Source organism: Siphateles boraxobius, unplaced genomic scaffold, assembly GCF_051911475.1.
Source record: "Siphateles boraxobius isolate OS27281-9 unplaced genomic scaffold, OSU_SipBor_1 16, whole genome shotgun sequence".
Classification (NCBI taxonomy): Eukaryota; Metazoa; Chordata; class Actinopteri; order Cypriniformes; family Leuciscidae; genus Siphateles; species Siphateles boraxobius.
In genome coordinates, this window is record NW_027508766.1 from 14,031,421 (window position 1) to 14,049,977 (window position 18,557).

Consider the following 18,557-nt stretch of genomic DNA (forward strand, 5'->3'; position numbering starts at 1 on the left):
TGCAGTGACGTTGCGCTACAAGTCGTGCAGCCAGCAGTAGCGCCAATGCGATATGATCCTGTGGCTCCTCCTCCGGCCTCTGTTCCCTTCACTCCATCTTGGCCCGTCGACCTGTCGGCTCCGCTTGGCTCCTCCCATCTTCGGCTCCACCGGAGACCCTCGGCCTTATGGCTACACCGGGTTCCCTCATCCCACCGGCTCCCCCTTGGTCAGTCATCACTCTACTTCCGCCACGGATTTACTGGCCGTCCTCTGCGCTTCATCCCTCCACCCTTATGGTTGTCCTCTGTCCTCGGTCGTACCCCAGATGCCATCAGCCACCACAACACCCTCTCGGCTCCTCCCTCCCTCAACACCACCATGGGCTGTCTGCACTGGAAAGCTCTTGGCCTGTGCCATCGGGCCTTTTCCATCTTCACCTCCGGGACCTCGTCGTCGTTTCGGAGGTTGCCACTCCTCCGTCGCCACCAACCCTCACCAGCCCTTCACCGCCTCCTGTTTTCTCTTCACCTCTTTGTCCACATCCAAAGCCACCTCCCTTCTCATCGTTATCATGATAGGGGGCATTCTGTCACCGTTATGTTCAGTTTAGTTCAGTCCATGGACTTTTAGTTTGTTTACATTAGTCACACTTTTTTTTTCTTTGTTTCGCGCCGCTATATTTTCTATGGACACTGATCACCATCACAGCGGTTTGTTATTCTGTCATCATCACTGTGTATTTAAGTTATTTCTTGAGCACTCTTCATTTGTCTGGTATTGTTCATGTTTCACACGCTGTCTCGTATGTTGGCTGTCTAGTTTTGAGCTGTTAAAATAAACCGTGTGTTATATTCGCTTCATCTTCCTTGGATTAAGCGTTACAGAAATGTCCCCAGTATCTAAAATTTTAGTGGCATATTTATTAGAATTCAATGTTTCATTAGGTATTAATCATTAAACATTTATTTATTTATTTTTTGGTGGGACCAATAAAAATATTGCCACGGCGAGTAACACTTCGATGTCAACCCATCATTTTAGCGACTTTTTTTTTTGTTGCTAGGGGCCCTTTAAGTTTTACAAACAAGTCCCCTCCCATCATGTTCTATGACGAACTGAAAAAAATCCTTACCGTTGATCCCAGGGAAATGTCATAATACATAGCATAATTAAAATGTACACATATAGATTTGGGCATCTGAGAATGAATGAACGAACGTGAACTTATTTCTGATTGTGAAAATAATGCCGTTCAATCTGAACTTTAGTATTAAACCAAGACTATGAGAGGTGCGAGACAGGGAGGAAGGAAATAATTAATGGATGGAAGAGGATTTTAGAGGAAAGAAATGAGGAATGAGTTAGGCCGGGTGGAAATGGTGGCCTAGCTGCTTGACAGTTGACTCTGTTGGATGTGACTTTCACAGTCTGCTGGCAGTTTGTGTGGAAGCCATCACATCTGTGACTCGGAGTTTGATTAATGAGCCTTTCAACTCTTCTCTGCCATGTGAGGTGGGGCCACGGCCTTCTCCCAGGCTTCAGTGATTCACCCACCAACACACACACACACACACACACACACACACACATACATGAACACACACACATGCAAAGAACAAACCAGGAGCTCTACGCCTGCCTCATGCTAAACAAAACCTCATTGTGTCTGTTCATTTCCAGCACTAGCCACCAAAACAAAGGCAAGATGATGGAGAGACACAAAGAAGCTTTCCCACAGTCAGTCAGTTAGTCAGTCAGTCTGTCCGTCCGTCCGTCATAGAACATGATGGAGGGGACTTGTTTGTGAAACTTAAAGGGCCCCCAGCAAAAAAAAAAAAAAAACCTTACCCATAAAAAGTCAGTAAATTGATGGGTTGACATGGAAGTGTTTGCTTTTTCCAGTAACACAGTGAAAATGTCCCTTTCCTCGGCCATGACAGATTCCCTTAGCCAAAAAAGCAACAACAACAAAGTCATAACACAAAGGTGGCGATACCAATTACTTCCCCGCACATTGCGATGCTGCCTCTAGCCGAGTCTCTGCGCGTCTGCGGAAAAAGTCCTTGCATTCTGACACATTTGTTTGTATTTTATACCCTGGGAAAGAGAGCTTACCATATGGCTATCATTGGGAACAGATGGCATTTGCCCTAAGTGAACGGCATCACTGCATTTTAAAGCACTCCACTACCTGCATCAACTGCCATCTTTCTTAACAGATACTTCACTATTGTTCCGGATGATGGAGGAATGACAGTGCAAGGCTGTATAATTTGAGCAAGCCAACATACTACATAGTCAAAATTCATGTCTTTCAATGCAACAAGCAATTGCACAGAAGAGAAAGGAGAAGACATATTTTAGCAATGTTTGTGACTGCGATTCCAAAAGTTTTAGCATTTACCAAGAGCATTGCATTTGTTTAGAAGGTGCTTGTTAAGCGTGTCCCGTGGTATTTTGTAACACTGAAAGCATGTCAAACTAAGTCACAATATATTATGAGAAAAAGCCATTGGAGGAAAATGTTTAACCGTAGAGCTCACTTATGAAAGATGATCCAGGCGACACAGGTGGAAGAAAGGAAGTTTGTTTGTTGGGTTGGTAAAATGTAAAAAAGAAAATTATGGAACCTTTAGACAAAATCTAAAAAAATTTAAAAAATGTTATTATGGCTCATACACTATGATATGGGAGATTATGGAGCTCACAATGGAGACATATAATACAATGTTATAACATGGTGATTGAGAGATCACAAAAGCCTGATATATCATATAACTGATACTTTAAAAAATAAATAAAAAATACTATCTTTTGTCCTGTGCCGCATGACCAGGTGATCGACGTGTGACAAATTGATTGCTGTTTAAAAGAACTCTGATAGTGTTGGTTACTTACACCCTGATGAAGGCTTGTTGGCCGTAACGTGTAGGTGTGCCGTTGCTTGTCACCTGTTTTTAAAATCTATGCCATGAAATAATAAAGGCTCTTTATATTTTTCTAAAAACAAATACTCGAGTGCCTTGGATTGTTCTTTCTTATGAGTGACACCATAGTAGTTGTTTCGGTCCAGTAAAGGTTCAACTTGAAATATTACTACTAATATAATCTATTCTAATGTTTACTTTTTAAAAATCACTAAAGAAGACATAAGATATTGCATACAACAGGTTTAGCAAAGTTTTGATCATGTTTGATCAAACAAATGCAGCCTTGGTGAACATGAGGCTTTTTTCAAAACCATTAGAAAAGAGTGTGTGCAGAGATAGTAAATGGCAAAACAAATGCTATTGCCAGATTACAGAATGCAACATGGAGGGAAGCCCGATTTGTATCAAATAGGATAACGCATTATCCTACACGCACAACGTGTTATTTTAAAGGCATCCTGTCACCAAGCACTGTAACTCTGGCAAAAAAGTTTGTGTGGGGCATGTCTAGAAGTTTGCTGTAGCTGTCTCTCTGGGTGTCAGGTGCTAGTCTGAGGAAGAACAGGAACATTAATCAGTCACTTTCTGCTGAAAAGCTCCATTTGAGAATGATTTATGACACTGCTGGCACGGACAGCCAAATGACAGGTGACAATAAAGGACACTCACACCTGTGTAAATCTTCCTCCTCTCTCTCTCTATCTCACACACACACACACACACACTCTGAGAGGGGGAATGGGGGGACGGAGTTGAGACCGCATTATGGCACACATCTCATTCATATGCAGCCAGATTAATGTACTCCTCATAGAGCCACAGAAATATGTACTAATGTTTAAATAGATAGTTCACCAAAAAATTCTGGGTGATTATATACTGTGAATCTCAGTCCAAACTTGTATGATGTTATTACTATTATTTTTTAGTAGGACACACACAAATGTTTTTGCTTTCCATACCAAGGCAGTTCTCAGCGACCAATGGGCTGTCAAGCTCCAAAAAAGGGACTTTTAAAATATATAATTAAATAAAAATAACCCATATGCACTACATGCCAAATTGTATGATGGATTTATTGAAGGAACAAACCGGAATTTAAATCGTCAATCATGTTTGTTTCAAGAGCCACTGTGTTCAAGATTATAAGTAAATAATGAATTTATTTGAAGAAGAAAAAAACAGCAATATTCTGAAATATAATTACAATTAAAAATAGCTGTTTTCTATTTGGATATATATATATATATATATATATATATATATATATATATTTTTTTTTTTTTTTTTTTTTTTTTATAATAATTTTAAAATATTGTATTCCTGTGATGGTAAAGCTGCATTTTCAACATTATTACTCCAGTCTTCAGCGTCACATGATCCTTCAGAAATCATTTGCTGCTCAAGAAACATTTCTTATTATGTTGAAAACAGTAATTTTGTGGAAACTGATACATTTTTGGCAGGATATTTTGATGAACTAAAAGTTTAATAGAATGGTATTCTATTTTAAAAATATTCCTCTCATAACCTGACATCATTAAAAAATGACTGAAAAAAGAGAAGTTAGAGAGATTAATATGTTCAGATGAAAACAGCTCAGAGCTCTCACCCTATTCAATAGACAGCAAGATCACATAGTTTCTGCATATAGAAGACCTACATACATTCTCAGTCTCCAGAGAGGGTCTCTAGTGTAACTTTTACTCCATGACCTATTACTGCTTTTTTCCCCCCATACATTAGACCTTGAGTTACAACTAGTTTCTATCTGCCTCATTCTAATTTTTTTTTAATCTCTCTATCTCTGACCAGGTTTCCCATTAAATTTACTCATTCATGGTCATGCATGGATAATCCTCAAGTGTCATGCACTACAATGGTGAATGACAGTAGCTATCTTTTTTTTTTTTTAAAGGGCGCATGCACACAAGCACACACACACAGCTATCCGAATGAAGACAATAAAGTGACATGAATCCAAAACTCACAATTATAATTTTTTTATGGAATATTACAGTATTACAAATGATGTGTCTTTGCGCATCATCACTAATATTATTATTTTCATCATATCATCCTCATAATCTTTACTCAAATTAACGTCCCCTCCATTTTGCAGCAACATCTCTTCTCTTCTCTGATGACAAGTTTCCTGCTTTTTTTCATTCGATGAAAAACTACATTTTTCATATGTCACAATAGGGAGGAAAAGACTATCGCTACTTCCCCGGATTTAAAGACTTCTATTGTTTTTATATGAAGCAATTTCTCAAAACCTTATGTCAAGTGGGCTTAGAAACACGAGATTAGGTGACCACAGCTGGACCTTTCACAAACAAAACTAGACAGAATGAATCTCTAACCCTCTAAGCTTCTTCCCCTTAAGGACCTTCTGTCCTTCACCTTACTTTCTTTCATCCCTCTTCTGAACTTCTGCTCGGCCATGAGGGCAGGTGCTCCATCACTGAGATACTGAACATAGAAAGATGCTCTCAGAGGTTCCACCCCACGGTGAAGGAAACACTAACATCTGGACACTCTCCAAGTTGGACTGGGCAGGTGATTTGCCAGATACACAGAAATAGGTTCTTGTTCCACTGACCTGCGGCACTACCACGTGGAAACTACTGTGTGGTAGGGCGTTGGCACTAATTCCCAGATTTTACACAATTCCCTATAAAAAAATCTTAATTTGTTCCAATGCAAGTGCCACTTTTCTTTAAATCGTTTAAAAGATGTGATCAGGGTTGGGCATGTTACTTAAAAAAAAAGTAATTAGTTATAGATACTAGTTACTTCTCACAAATAGTAACTGAGTTAGTAACTGAGTTACATCATTAAAAAAGTAACTAATTACCAGAGAAAGTAACTATTGTAGTACTTTTTAAAAGAATGTTCAAATAGGCCTATGTCAAATAACTTGGATGCCCCCAGTATTAAATATGTTAAATGAATGAAATGGACACTTAATAGAATAAACTATTATTATAAAACATTGAACACTAATCTAAACTATTTTAATGTTGCGGTGGGACAATGTGAGAGACACCTATTAAATTCAATATATCATTCTAAATATTATCATTACTAGTAGAACAATAAAACATAATAGATGGTTTATACTTAATATCACACAGACCACAACTGGCCAACAAATGAGTTTAAAAATAAATTATGCTTCTTAAGAAATGTACCAAAAATGAATAAATAATAATAAAAAATATACATACTCTTTGTAGTGCATATTAAAACGATAAAACTGTTACACAACTAGTAGACATACTGTAGCCTAAGTATTTTCTTCCTCACAAATGTAAACAGTTTAACATGAAGTGCTCTCTCAATAGAATACTGAACATTTTACCAAAAAAATATATAATAATAATAATAATAAAGTATAATATTTTTGAGGTTTATTTTTATAACCTACAGTGGACGTCATCATCAGAGGTTATTTAAGCCAAATTCTAGGCATGTTTGCCGCACGTGTTCACAACCGGTCAAACAAAGATGTTTTCCAATAGGCTATAGAGATTATTCCAACGCTCGGACACCCTCGGTCTCTCTTGTGCAACTGTTGAGCACGCTCTCGGACATACTGGGTCTCTCTCACGCATTGTTGAGCGCGCTCGACGCGTTCGCTTCGCTTTTGTCCACTCCGGCGCCTCATAAACCACACACACACAGACACACACACACACACACATAACAGAAATACTTTGCAGGTCCTATGGTGGAAAGAGAGCATACTCTGATGAAAACGGCTTCAGTGAGTTCAATAATAGTAACGCCACATTGTTTTGTCAGTAACGGTAACTGCGTTGTAACGGGGGAAACAGTAATTCGTTTGATTACTCGTTACTGAAAAATATAACGACGTTAGTAACGCCATTTATTTATAACAGCGTTATTCCCATCACTGGATGTGATAGACATTAAGTTGTAAGTATATACTATTTAAGACAAAATTTGTCAAACACCACCCTGCTCACACAACACAACATTCATTTAACTAAACCTATTTGAACTTTTTTTAAAAATAATTATTAAATGTTTCAATAACTATTATACCTTTATGCAGTAATTATGCTTATGTAGTTTTTACAACCTCATTGGGTTTTAAAAAAAATTCTTATAAAAATAAACTTGGGTAACATTAATTTCACAGTGTCCTTGTTACAAGTTGCATGTACTACTTATAGTAATAACAGTAAATCATGCATATTTACATGCAACTAAAACAAAGCCCTATTCCTAACCCTAACCCTATAGTAAGTACATGTTGTTAAATACTATTACTCAGTACTTAAATGTTTAATTACACTGTAACATGGACACTTTAAAATAAAGTTTAACCTAAACACCATCAGAACTTGTCAGAACCATTTAAGTAAAAGAACATAAATGTGATTAAAACAGTGAAAATCTTTGAAGAAATAGTGACCAAGAAATAGGATCTAAAATAAATGTGCATTCTTCCACGCTTTCCTGAAAAAAGAACAGACTAAAAATATTGTTTAATTTGATATTTGATCTGTTTTACTTTACTGTAGTTTATTTTGTCAAGCTGTCAAACTAATACTAAACTCACTGATCATTTGGAGCAAATGGATCAAACTCTGGCTGTGGTTTGAAATATCATTTTAAACCGGCATACTTGTATCACATTTAGGGGACATTTACATATCAACGATATGCTTAAAAACGGAGACATTTTTCCTTTGAGTTTTCCGCGTACAGACGACACCATTGTCAAACCGATCCCCATTCCCACAGATCTGCGAAAACGACTAAAAACCCTGTATCCTGCTGCCAGGCCATTAAATGGTGATGAAACTCTATAGATTGAACACGTAATACGCATGTGCAAGACGTGATCATTTTCACAGGTTCGCGTTTTTTGTTGTTTACACGGAGACCGTTTTCAAAAACGTGCACTTTGAAAACCCCACACAAAACGCCGTTGACGTGTAAATAAACGGCCAAAACGCATACAAAGTTTTACGTTTTTAGGTGAAAACAGTGTCATGTAAAAAGCCCATTAAACTAAAGCTCAAACACACCCCGATCCCTCAGTAACCTCAAAATTATCTTCTGATACAGTCTGACACGTCAGATTGTGATTTCCACCCAATTCCAAAAAACGCAGACGCTTCATTTTCTCCGCACAGTGAGCTCAGATATACTTTTCTCTTTAGCAAGCTCTCAGTGGAAAAGCACTGTCTTTACTAAACTTTGAGGGCTGCATGCTGGGAATTACAATCTTGAGAGAAACCGAGAACTCATAGAGAGATGGGAGCATCTATACGTAAAAAACATCAAGTCAGATGAGGTATACGCAGGCCAACCATAATGCTTTTAGAAGCTGACACACACAGACAAGCGTGCACATTCAAACGGACGCAGGATCCCTCTATCCTCGCCACACAATATTCACATTCATTATGGCAGTACACGGTGGGACATGACAGGCAGCACTTCAACAGTGTGTAAGCGAAAGGAGGGGGCGACAGTGTGCAAACTAAGGCAGCAGCCATTACCTGTTAGCGAGCAGCGTCGTGAAGGTCACCTGACTCGTGCTCTGATAGGCTGGCAGCAGTTGGGCCCAATCCCACTCCCTCTCACCCATAGCAGCCTGTTGATAAATGAGCAGCGAGTATTGTTCGTTATTAATCAGAGTTAATATGATCAGTAAATTACTGCTCCAGCTGGGCTGGACTAACCAAAGAGGAGGGGTCCCGAACAAGGCCGCCCCAACACGATTATCTATCATGTCTGCACAAGAAGGTTTTTATTCCAATAAGACAGCAATTAATTTATAAATCCATTTGGGGAGGGATGTACCATCATTTATAAAAAGATAAATCAATTTTCCAAGAGGAGTCGTTATTCTTCTCGCCGTTGTATGTGGCAAGCTGCCCAAGGTTTCCCTCACCCAAAGTGGACCGTCCCTTTGTTAGGGAGCCAAAAGAAATCCGATTGCTTTGATAGCCAGAACGTCACTCTTAACTTGAAGCGGAGTTTTTTTTTTTTTTTATTGACAAAAGGACAGGAGCGTGCCAGCCCCTCCTATTCTACGACCGGCTGATTGATGGATCGGCATTTGTTTTTTCTGCCTCCATTTGATTTGACAAACAGCGCAGCCACCTGAAGGCGAGGAGGCTTTTTAATCATCCCCTTAATAAGGTGTTTTATGCAAAGCAATGCGAGCGCGAGCGATGAGGAGAAAACAAAAGGGATTAAGAGCGCCGCAGCTAGTGCTGAACGAAAGGAAAAGAACTCGCATTTTAACCGACGTAAAACTCCACGCCAAATAAGATAATGAAAGGAAAAAGTTCCCCTCAAAAAAGAAGGATGCAAGACTTTCCAGCTTCAAAGACCTTACAAAAAGTCTCATGACATGAGCAGAGAAAACTTTATCCTACCTTTAAGAGAAAGCCGAAAGAAGACCATGGCTCTTGTAATTAAACCTTCAACCTACACCGTCTTCAACACGCAAGGGATGCTTTTTTCCCCACCCCTTATTCAAAGCCACATCACACTTGAAGAGTTCACCTTTCAAGTGTTTTCAAATTCTCTGCTCTTTTGGTTAACCTTTTTTAATGTTTTGCTTTGTGTCTTCCCTTCACACTAAAATATAGCTTAGGGACAGAGCGACCTATGGAGAATTGTCGAGTTCATTCTAGAGAAGCAGTTTAAAGTCTCTCAGTTTCTCTCTTATATTCACCTTGCCTGGTGGCCTTGACGGAAAGTTACACTCGCTCGAGCGTGAAAGAGTAGAAGAAGAGAAGTAGTTCACGCCATTAATGAACTGCTGTAAATAAGTTATGTAAACAACAAGTGTTTGCAAGGACCTCGATTTGTGGGTGAGTAATTCAAATATGAATAATAACAAAGAACCAACCTGATCGAACTTGATAGGGTTGTTAGAATTGCACTCGGTGAAGGGGTTAAACTGGGATGTACAGTCACTCGCTTCAGAGGAGAACATGACAGGTCCCAAAGGGGAGTCCAGAAGTGCATTATTCTTTGAATGAGGCGATAAGACGGACCTCAGTAAATCCTACAAAATAAAATGAAGAAACACAACGTAAAGGCTCATCATCAATGCACTCAATGCCACAGGAACCTGGACACATCTTATTATTAGACGGCACTAAGCAAAACTATTCACTATTAAAGTGGTCAAATTAACAGTGAGTCTCTACAGAATTCTTAAACACATCATCGGACAAATTAGTACATTTCAACAATTATTATATACCCAATTTTGGACATAATGGACATTTCCTTTTCTCTCTATCCCCCAAGTAATTGGCCGACAATGGTAGAAATTAATCAGTCTATCTAGGAATAGGATTTGAAAACAGGACATTGGAAGAGGACAAAGATATGTATAGATGTGACACAAAGAATTGTCCTCAAGATTAGACTTAAGTGAGAGTTGTACTAATTTCCCAAGATGAGTTCTTATTGTTAAGTAGAGCAAAGGGGCATTGGGTATAGAGCTGTAGTTTAAGTGCGGAGAAAGACTTTGACTAATTCATGAATCTTTTCCATTAATTTCAGTTATTTCTGTTGTTTAAGTTGTTATTCTCCAATCGATTTTTTTTTTTTCAATCAGGTCAAGGCTGTTACGAGAGGGCCCGCAGCAACATCTGGATGCAGTTGTGTCTCTGCACAGGCGTTCCCCTCAGCTTCAGGTCACACTGTCTGCCTCAGGCTAACAGCCACCTAATTGCTTGGTGAAAAACAGCAATTCGCTACCTCATTGAGCTGGATGCTGTGATGGATTTGCCGGAGGTGCTGGCTGCCACCTGCTCTATGGCACAGCTCCAGCAGCAACTGCCTTATTTTATGCTCAGTCAGTTCCGCGGGCCCACCTCTATCCTGCGCCGGGCCGCTCTCCACACGCTCCAACACACTGATGGAGGAACACATAAAGAAGAGAGAGGGGGGGTAACATGAAATTAATGGAAAATGGTTATTATATTACTCAATTTAAGCCCTTCTAAAGGCAGTTTTACATGATAACCACAAGATTCCAGTTCATTTTCTATGGGAGATTTTAATTATTATAGTTTTTTAAGTCATTTTTAAAATAGTGTAAACACTAATACTACATTTATTCATTTTGGCGGACGCCTTTATCCAAAGCGACTTACATTACTTTCAAAGAAGACATTTTATCAGTTCTTGCTTGCCCTGAGAATCGAACCCACTACCTTGCCATTGTTAGCGACACGGTTTACTGTTTGGGCTACTAGTATAATTATACTAAATTTTCAATTAATATTAAAATGTTCAATTTGGAAAGAGATAAATCAGTTATTTTACTCTATACACAAACATACTTTAATGGTAAGGTTCATACATCTAAAACTCTGGTGGATACCATGTCATCCTAGTCCAGAAATATTTTACAAAATGTATAGCTACCTTCATATTTTATGCAGACTGCTAGCAACAGAAGTGTGCAAAATTACAATGAATAAATCTTCACAAATGCCAGATTTTATTCAAAACAATCAAATGACATTAACTGTAGCTTTTGTGATCTTTTTGTGATGGGATCGAATATCCAAATAAGAGTAGCTGTGGCCAAAATTCATTAGCATTGAGATAAAGTCGGCATTTTTTGTGTTCCACACAAAGATTTGTACATGTTCAGTGCAAAAAGCCAAGAGCTGCATGTTGCCAGTTGCGGCAAAACAGTTTTATCACATGATTTGCTACCATTTTTTCTTTTTACATGAAGTTCCTTTTGAAGAAATAAAAAAAATGTAGAAAAGAGAGTGTCAAGAAGAATAGCTCAAGAGTCAGAGATACAGTGCTGCTCGCTGTAACCTCAAGGTTCCCTCAACGCACCCATTCTCGTGCCCTTCCTCTCTATCCAACATGCCTCATCACCCTCGCCACACTTCCCATCCGATACACCCCCTGTCATTGTTTCCCCTCATTCCTTCTTCCTTCCTTTTTTTATTTTTCAATCACAAAGTGACAAGGAAAGTGTCGCCTGTCAGGCAGGCCTTTAGCTTCAATGACACCGAGAAAAGCGGCGAGGCCGTGGGCAGCCCAGCCGGTGAACGGGGTGTCAGCACCTGTGCCTGTATCCTTCCCTGTCCATCAGTGTGCAGGTGAAGCAAATGATTGGATCCAGTCAGCGGCTTGATTAATGAGAGGCCCGTCGGATCCGGGACAAGCTATCAATCACGTCATTAGGACCAATGTGCCCCGAAAGAAGCAGAACACCCCCTCCGCCCACGGAATCCACTGCATTCATCTTCATCTGTGCATGCATGCCGTCAAAGCCTGCCAGGGTCACCGTGATGGAGAACAATCATCTTCTCCTCTACAAATTACTTTGCAAAGACAAGAGATGAGGGAGGTGTGTGTGTGTGTGTGTGTGTGTGTGTGTGTGTGTGTGTGTGTGTGTGTGTGTGTGTGTGTGTGTGTGTGTGTGTGTGTGTGTGTGTGTGTGTGTGTGTGTGTGTGTGTGTGTGTGTGTGTGTGTGTGTTTGTTGACAAGCTGGGGTGTGGGTGTTTTTCAGAAAACCCGCTTTCCGCCGACACACTGTACGCTGATTGTTTACACCGGAGGCAGTGCCTGAAAGTGAAGGTTATTTTAATGAATAGTAATGGTTCCACTGACTGTCTAAGACAGGCGATACATAATCACTCTTCCTTTTGCTATCGCCCTTTTTTTTTGCCCTCACTCTTTTTTCGTTTTGTATTTCCTGTCATTGGGACCAGCGTTTCTCGGAACACTCAAAGTTTGATATATTTATTTATTTTTCTAGCTCTGTTATGACGCTAAATCATTTTCAGTAAGGCTAATTAACTCTGAGCTTTTGTTCTGGACATGACTTGGAACATACGGTAAAACTTTGCTTTCTTTTTTTTTGTCAATAGTATGAAGAATTGGCCACTTTTCAAAAGTGCTCAAAAATCAATATTTTAAAGAAATGATTAGTGCAGGATCATTATTTAAGCCAGGGCGTTTCAAACTCGGGGTCTGGAGAACTTGGATCTCATATAAAAACAGTGAAAGAAAGAAAGAAAGCAAGAAAGAAAGAAAGAAAAGAAAATAAGAACCTAAATATATTTTTTAATAGTGTCATAAGTATTGCTGCCTCCTAAGTCCCTCAGAAGGGTATAGCATATTTTGGGGTATGTGGCATTACAAAGTTTGACACCCCTGATTTAAGGTACACATTATCTGCCATAAGATGATGATTTAAAGTACATGCCCATCTTTATCATTAGGGCTCAATAATTAACAAATCTAAAATGAGGTCCGTCCCATTTTGCGTCATTATGCGCTATTATATGCCGTTATAATGTAGTATAAATAGTGTGAGTAGTGCGTTCAGACTAAAAATTCCAAATAGAGAACGTGCACATTAAATACCCGGGTGGTTCACTTAATTAACCATGGGGGGGGGGGGGGGGGGGAGAAAAGCAAAGAAAAAAAAGAAGTGTGGAATGTTTGACACTTCATGCACTCAACTATCGAAGATTTAATTACACAGCGGAGGGAGAGGTTATCAGACTCCAATGTTAAATGACAAAATAACTTTATAAAGTTCATACTTATGCACTACAGTATGCTATTTGGGACACAACTAAGATGATTTAAAGTACATAATTCAAAGATTGCAACACTTTCTTCAGTGGTACAAGTCAGATTTCTGCACTTTAATCCTGTGGGTGACATCAAACCCTTTTTGAAGTACACATATCAAAACGCTTGAAACGAAGAGCTACAGGGTAGGAAAAGAAAACACAGAAAACAATACATAATTATTTAGCCAAAGGATGAAGGGTGTTAATTATAAAAAAAAATGAATGATGGGTGAGATTGAAGTCTTTAAAATGACATTAAAATATCAAACAGCAGCAGCTAGACAATGAAGATAATGTTAGATTAGATAAGTGGTTAAACACATTAAAGTACTAAAAGCCGGAAATCATCTTTCATATGATGAATAAGCTTAAATATGAATTTGCTCTTATGGGCTTAAAATCTTGGGTTTAATTGGCAGTATATTCCATCGGGCTCATTTAAAAAAATCTCACCTCTCGCAGCAAAGCTTTCGTGCCTTCTGCAGCTGCATGGAGGTCCATTTGGGCTTCTTCTCTTCCAGGCACTGGAGCACCTTATGGACCAGAGGCTTGGGAACGCCCTTTTGCTGGCCCAAGATGACCTGCAGACATTCTGATAGCAGACTCAACCTATCCTTGGCCCATCTCTCCAGAGGCAGGCCAGACAGAAGCTCCAGGGTGTCCCCGCTCTCTAGATCCTGACAGAGGCAGACCAATAAGACCCAGAGGAGCAGGCCGGTAGACCTCAGCTGTCTTGCATGCTGGGAAAGCCTCTTCTCAGCCATGGTGAACAGGAAGCGCACAGGCAGTGGAAGAGAGGCTATGGTTGACGGAAGGTGGGTGAAAATAAAAGAGAGGGCTTGGATGGATAGATTCATTCTGCCTGATTGGAAGAAAGAAAGAATGAAGAAAGAGTTGGTTTGATTTCTTTTTCTTCTAAAATAAGGCTGAACCATTTGAAATAGATATGTTCAGTGGTTAAAAAACAACAACTAATAAGTTACAAATATGGATGGATGGATGGATGGATGGATGGATGGATGGATGGATGGATGGATGGATGGAGAAAGCTTTACATACTCTTGTTGGTTTCATTCAGTTTGGGATCTTGTGGAATGTAGTTCCACTCTTTTGGGATTTTGCTCAGGACATTTTCGGGTAGGTGTTGTCGAACCAGGGGTCCAGACTGGTCTTTATTTTCCTGCATCATGCTGACCAGGTGGCTCAGGATTTTGTTAGTGGATTTACAAACAATGGACCTGATGCATTTAAACAAGGCTGGTTCATCTTTATTGGAGTCTGGAAGAAAGAGAATAATTATTAATTAACAGTTATTGAGACTTAATAATTATATCCAAAATTATTTTGTAAATTCATTAGACAGTGACACTGTATAAAAATATTGTTTTTATCATTATATTATATTTGGTCACAGAACATAATTAATTGAGGATATTGGTGTTTCTTCATTTATGGGCACTCTTTATTAAAGCTAATACATTCCAGTTGTTTCCTTTTGTTTTATTCGTCTTCTGTTATAATCTCTTTTTTGTTATATTATTATTTTTGTAATAATCTATTTTCTTTGTGTTATATTACTATTATTATGTAAAGGTCACTTGAAAACTTGAAAAAAAATAGAACTATTTAAAATACCTTCATGTATAGATTGTATTGTTTTACTCTGTCTCAGACAGATATGAAATACAAATGATTTATTATTATACAATTTCATTCATTCATTCAGTCATTCATTCATTTGTTCGTTCATTCATTCATTCATCCATTCATCCATTTATTCATTCATTCATTCATAACTAATAACCTAAACCACTCTAACCACGGTTTAACAAAAAATTGATATGTTATGCCTCATTTTGTTGACATTATGCCATGGACATTTTCTAGAGAAACAAGGGCAAGCAAACTGTCCGAATTCTTGCTTTTAGTAAACAATAAAACAAAATAATACATTTTAAAAGTGGGTTTAATTTCAGAGATCCATTTTCAAATTTCTTCCACAGTGCCAAAAAGTAGAGCTAGAAGAAACAACTAAATAATTGTAAAAACGAACATTTTCCTGACCAGCCCAAACAGCTCTTGTAAATGGCACAATCAAGGTGCTAAGCAAACTTCATAAAATGATCTTTAAGTAGGAATGGACATGGTCAATTAAGCCTAAAACACAACACCTTACATCAGAACAACGGCATACAACACACACTCGCCTGCTCCCTCCTCTGTCATTTGTCTAATTTTTGCAACTATAATTACCACTAACATGTAATAAAACAGAAAAAAAACATGAGCACTCCAGCTTGGATTAAGCCCCCTGAATCAAAAAGGTGTCAGCTGATAATTGCAGTTTCTATGTCAGTATGCAAAATCAATACGGCAACCATTAACACAACAGAAAATGTTCATGCTGTGGCTTTTACAGAGAGGAAAAAGGAGAAAGCAGAAATGTCAATAAATAAGCAATCAAAGAGACAGCAAAAGGTTTAATTATGGCTTTGATTTGATGATGGGCTTCCAGCTGGTCAGATCTGATATTCAGGCAATTAGATGACACAGTGGGGGCACATGGTGATAGTGGTTTAAAACTGGACTGTAACTAAATGGTCACATCTGACTAAAATTGTGTCTTTTTGAAGTCTAAACAAATGTAGGGCAGAGCATTGGAAAATTCTGCACCTGTTAAGTTGTAAAAGTGCTCCCAAAGGTGTCTCCGGTCCAGGTATCCCTCTAACGCTCGACTTAAAGCCCTGGGGACGTAGTTTAGGGAGGACAGGATGGCAAAAACAGCTTCTAAAAATCCTGCAGCTGCTGTCTGAGTATCAGGGGACTCCTCTATACCTCTGTCCACACAGAGACCTGAAAGCACATTTCAATGGTTATTTTAAATTATGTCAAAAATAAAAAATAACCACAAAGCTAAAAATAACATAGTTTAACAACAAGAATGGCCTGGGGCCGGTTGGAGAGACTTTAAGGATTTTTGACAGGATCATTTTTTCATTTCTTTCTCCCTTTCTTTCTGTTGTAAATAAAGAAAACAAAGCATATGCACAACCCTTCAAAAGTTTGGAGTAGGCACCTTCGGCACTGATATTGATATTGTCTTGTATGCTCATCAATAATTTAGTGAAAACAGTAATATTGTGAAATATTAACACATTTTAAAATAACTATTTTAATATATTATAAAATGTAATTTATTCCTGTGATGGCAAAGCTGAATTTTCAGAAGCCATTACTCTTCAGTGTCACATGATCCGTCAGAAATCACTCTAATATGCTGATTTGCTGTTAAAGTAACATTTATTATTATTATTATTATTATTATTATTATTATTATTATTATTATGATCATCATCCTCACAGTTGAAAACGGTTGCTTAATATTTTTGGTGTAAACCAAAAAAAACAAAAATCAGGATTCTTTGATAAATATAAAGTTCAAAAAGAACAGCATCTATTTTAAAGATTTTTGTCTTCACAGTCACTTTTTTTTTTATAAATTTAATGTATCCTTTCTGAATAAATCTGAATAAATTACTGAATAAACGGAATTAAATCTTACTGACCCCAAACATTTGAATGGTAGTTTATATATTGTAGAGATGCACGATTCTGAATAAATTGTGAATCTTTTTTTGATGATTCATGATTCTGCCATGATTCCGAACAGACACCTAAACAAAGTACAAAAGGTTGTGACAAAATATTAATTACTGCAGTCTGTTTAAAAATGTTTAATTAAAGGTAGGGTAGGCAATTTTTATAATTTGTTGTTTTTGCTATACTGATTGCAACTCTATTCACATCCTGATAGCAATCACTAGTAGAAGTGGTCTAAATATTAAAACATGTACATATATCTTCTGTAAAAGTCTCATGACTAAAAAATGTTTGTCCAATCATTGCATTTGATACGATGTTCTACCTGCCTGTCAACATATGTACCCAGACGACCTACTACTTCCAGTACAATTCTGAAGTGTGCATAGAATGCACACTTTCTAGCCCATGAGGCCACGGGAGAGGACTTCTGAATGGCAGTGATGCGACGTAACTGACACTGGTAGGTCACGTGATAATAACAACATGGCAACTGTAATAGGTCCAGATTACATTCATACTAAGCACATTACTTTATAGAACATACTTATTAAAAATAAGTACCTACTCAAGAGCATATGGTTTAGGATGCAGCCAATGACATCGATTGCCACAAACAAACAGCAGTCACCTTCACAGTCCCTCCTGAACCAAAACAACAAGCTTATGCTGCGCTCACACTATATCATAACAGAAATTACGAGATGGCAACCCGTGACGTTCTACCCGGAGATCTTCTCGGATTTTTGTGTTTCTCTGGTAACACTATTAATGCCAAACTGAATCTGCAGCAGTCAGGAGGTACAAGTAAGAGGTCTGTAAGTTCTTTACGTTCATTATTCTTGTAATGTTACGTGCTTTGAGACAAGAGGTAATTTAACGCCATCTCTACTAATCCTTTGCACACTCTGCTGTGCGCGTTCATGTGTTCTGGAAGATCTTATGCTTTCAAAGCTAGCTTGCTATTGCCAGCCTCTCCAAAATTGCTTCCCCTTCCTTTAATATGAACGAATTATTTAAAAAAAAATCGGGTTAAGTGAATGATTCAATGACTCGCTCATAAATACTTCGTTTGTTTGGATGAATCAGTGTTTTGAACAAATCTCTTGAATGAATTATTCAGTGACAAATACATTTTTAACAGTCACTTATCGCCACCTAGTGGCACAACTATTTAATCGATACAAGTTACTCTATTTTGATCTCTACCATAGACATAAGTGTTTATATCCAACATATAAACTTTTATCTCAGTAGCGACTTCTGTGATTACTTAAATTTTTGTAACACAGAATAACGACACTGTGCCGTTTCCTACCTATACATAATAACTTCTCTCTCTGGGTCAGCGGCAGCACCAAAACAGATCTGAATGTTCCGAAATGTAAGATTTTGTCAAAGGTTAAATGGACAGGA

At 38.3% G+C, this 18,557-nt stretch overlaps 1 protein-coding gene across 1 annotated transcript in view; it reads right to left on the reverse strand.

Annotated features, from left to right (window-relative positions):
* The window catches only part of kiaa0825 (KIAA0825 ortholog), a 153,042-nt gene that overhangs the window by 77,248 nt on the left and 57,237 nt on the right, over nucleotides 1-18,557 (reverse strand). Inside the window, exons 14-19 of the mRNA XM_077231649.1 lie at nucleotides 16,215-16,394; nucleotides 14,601-14,819; nucleotides 13,995-14,403; nucleotides 10,683-10,839; nucleotides 9,820-9,978; nucleotides 8,456-8,550 (exon numbers count right to left, since the gene is read on the reverse strand). Coding sequence (XP_077087764.1) covers nucleotides 8,456-8,550; nucleotides 9,820-9,978; nucleotides 10,683-10,839; nucleotides 13,995-14,403; nucleotides 14,601-14,819; nucleotides 16,215-16,394 — 1,219 coding nt within the window. The remainder of the gene's footprint in view (nucleotides 1-8,455; nucleotides 8,551-9,819; nucleotides 9,979-10,682; nucleotides 10,840-13,994; nucleotides 14,404-14,600; nucleotides 14,820-16,214; nucleotides 16,395-18,557) is intronic.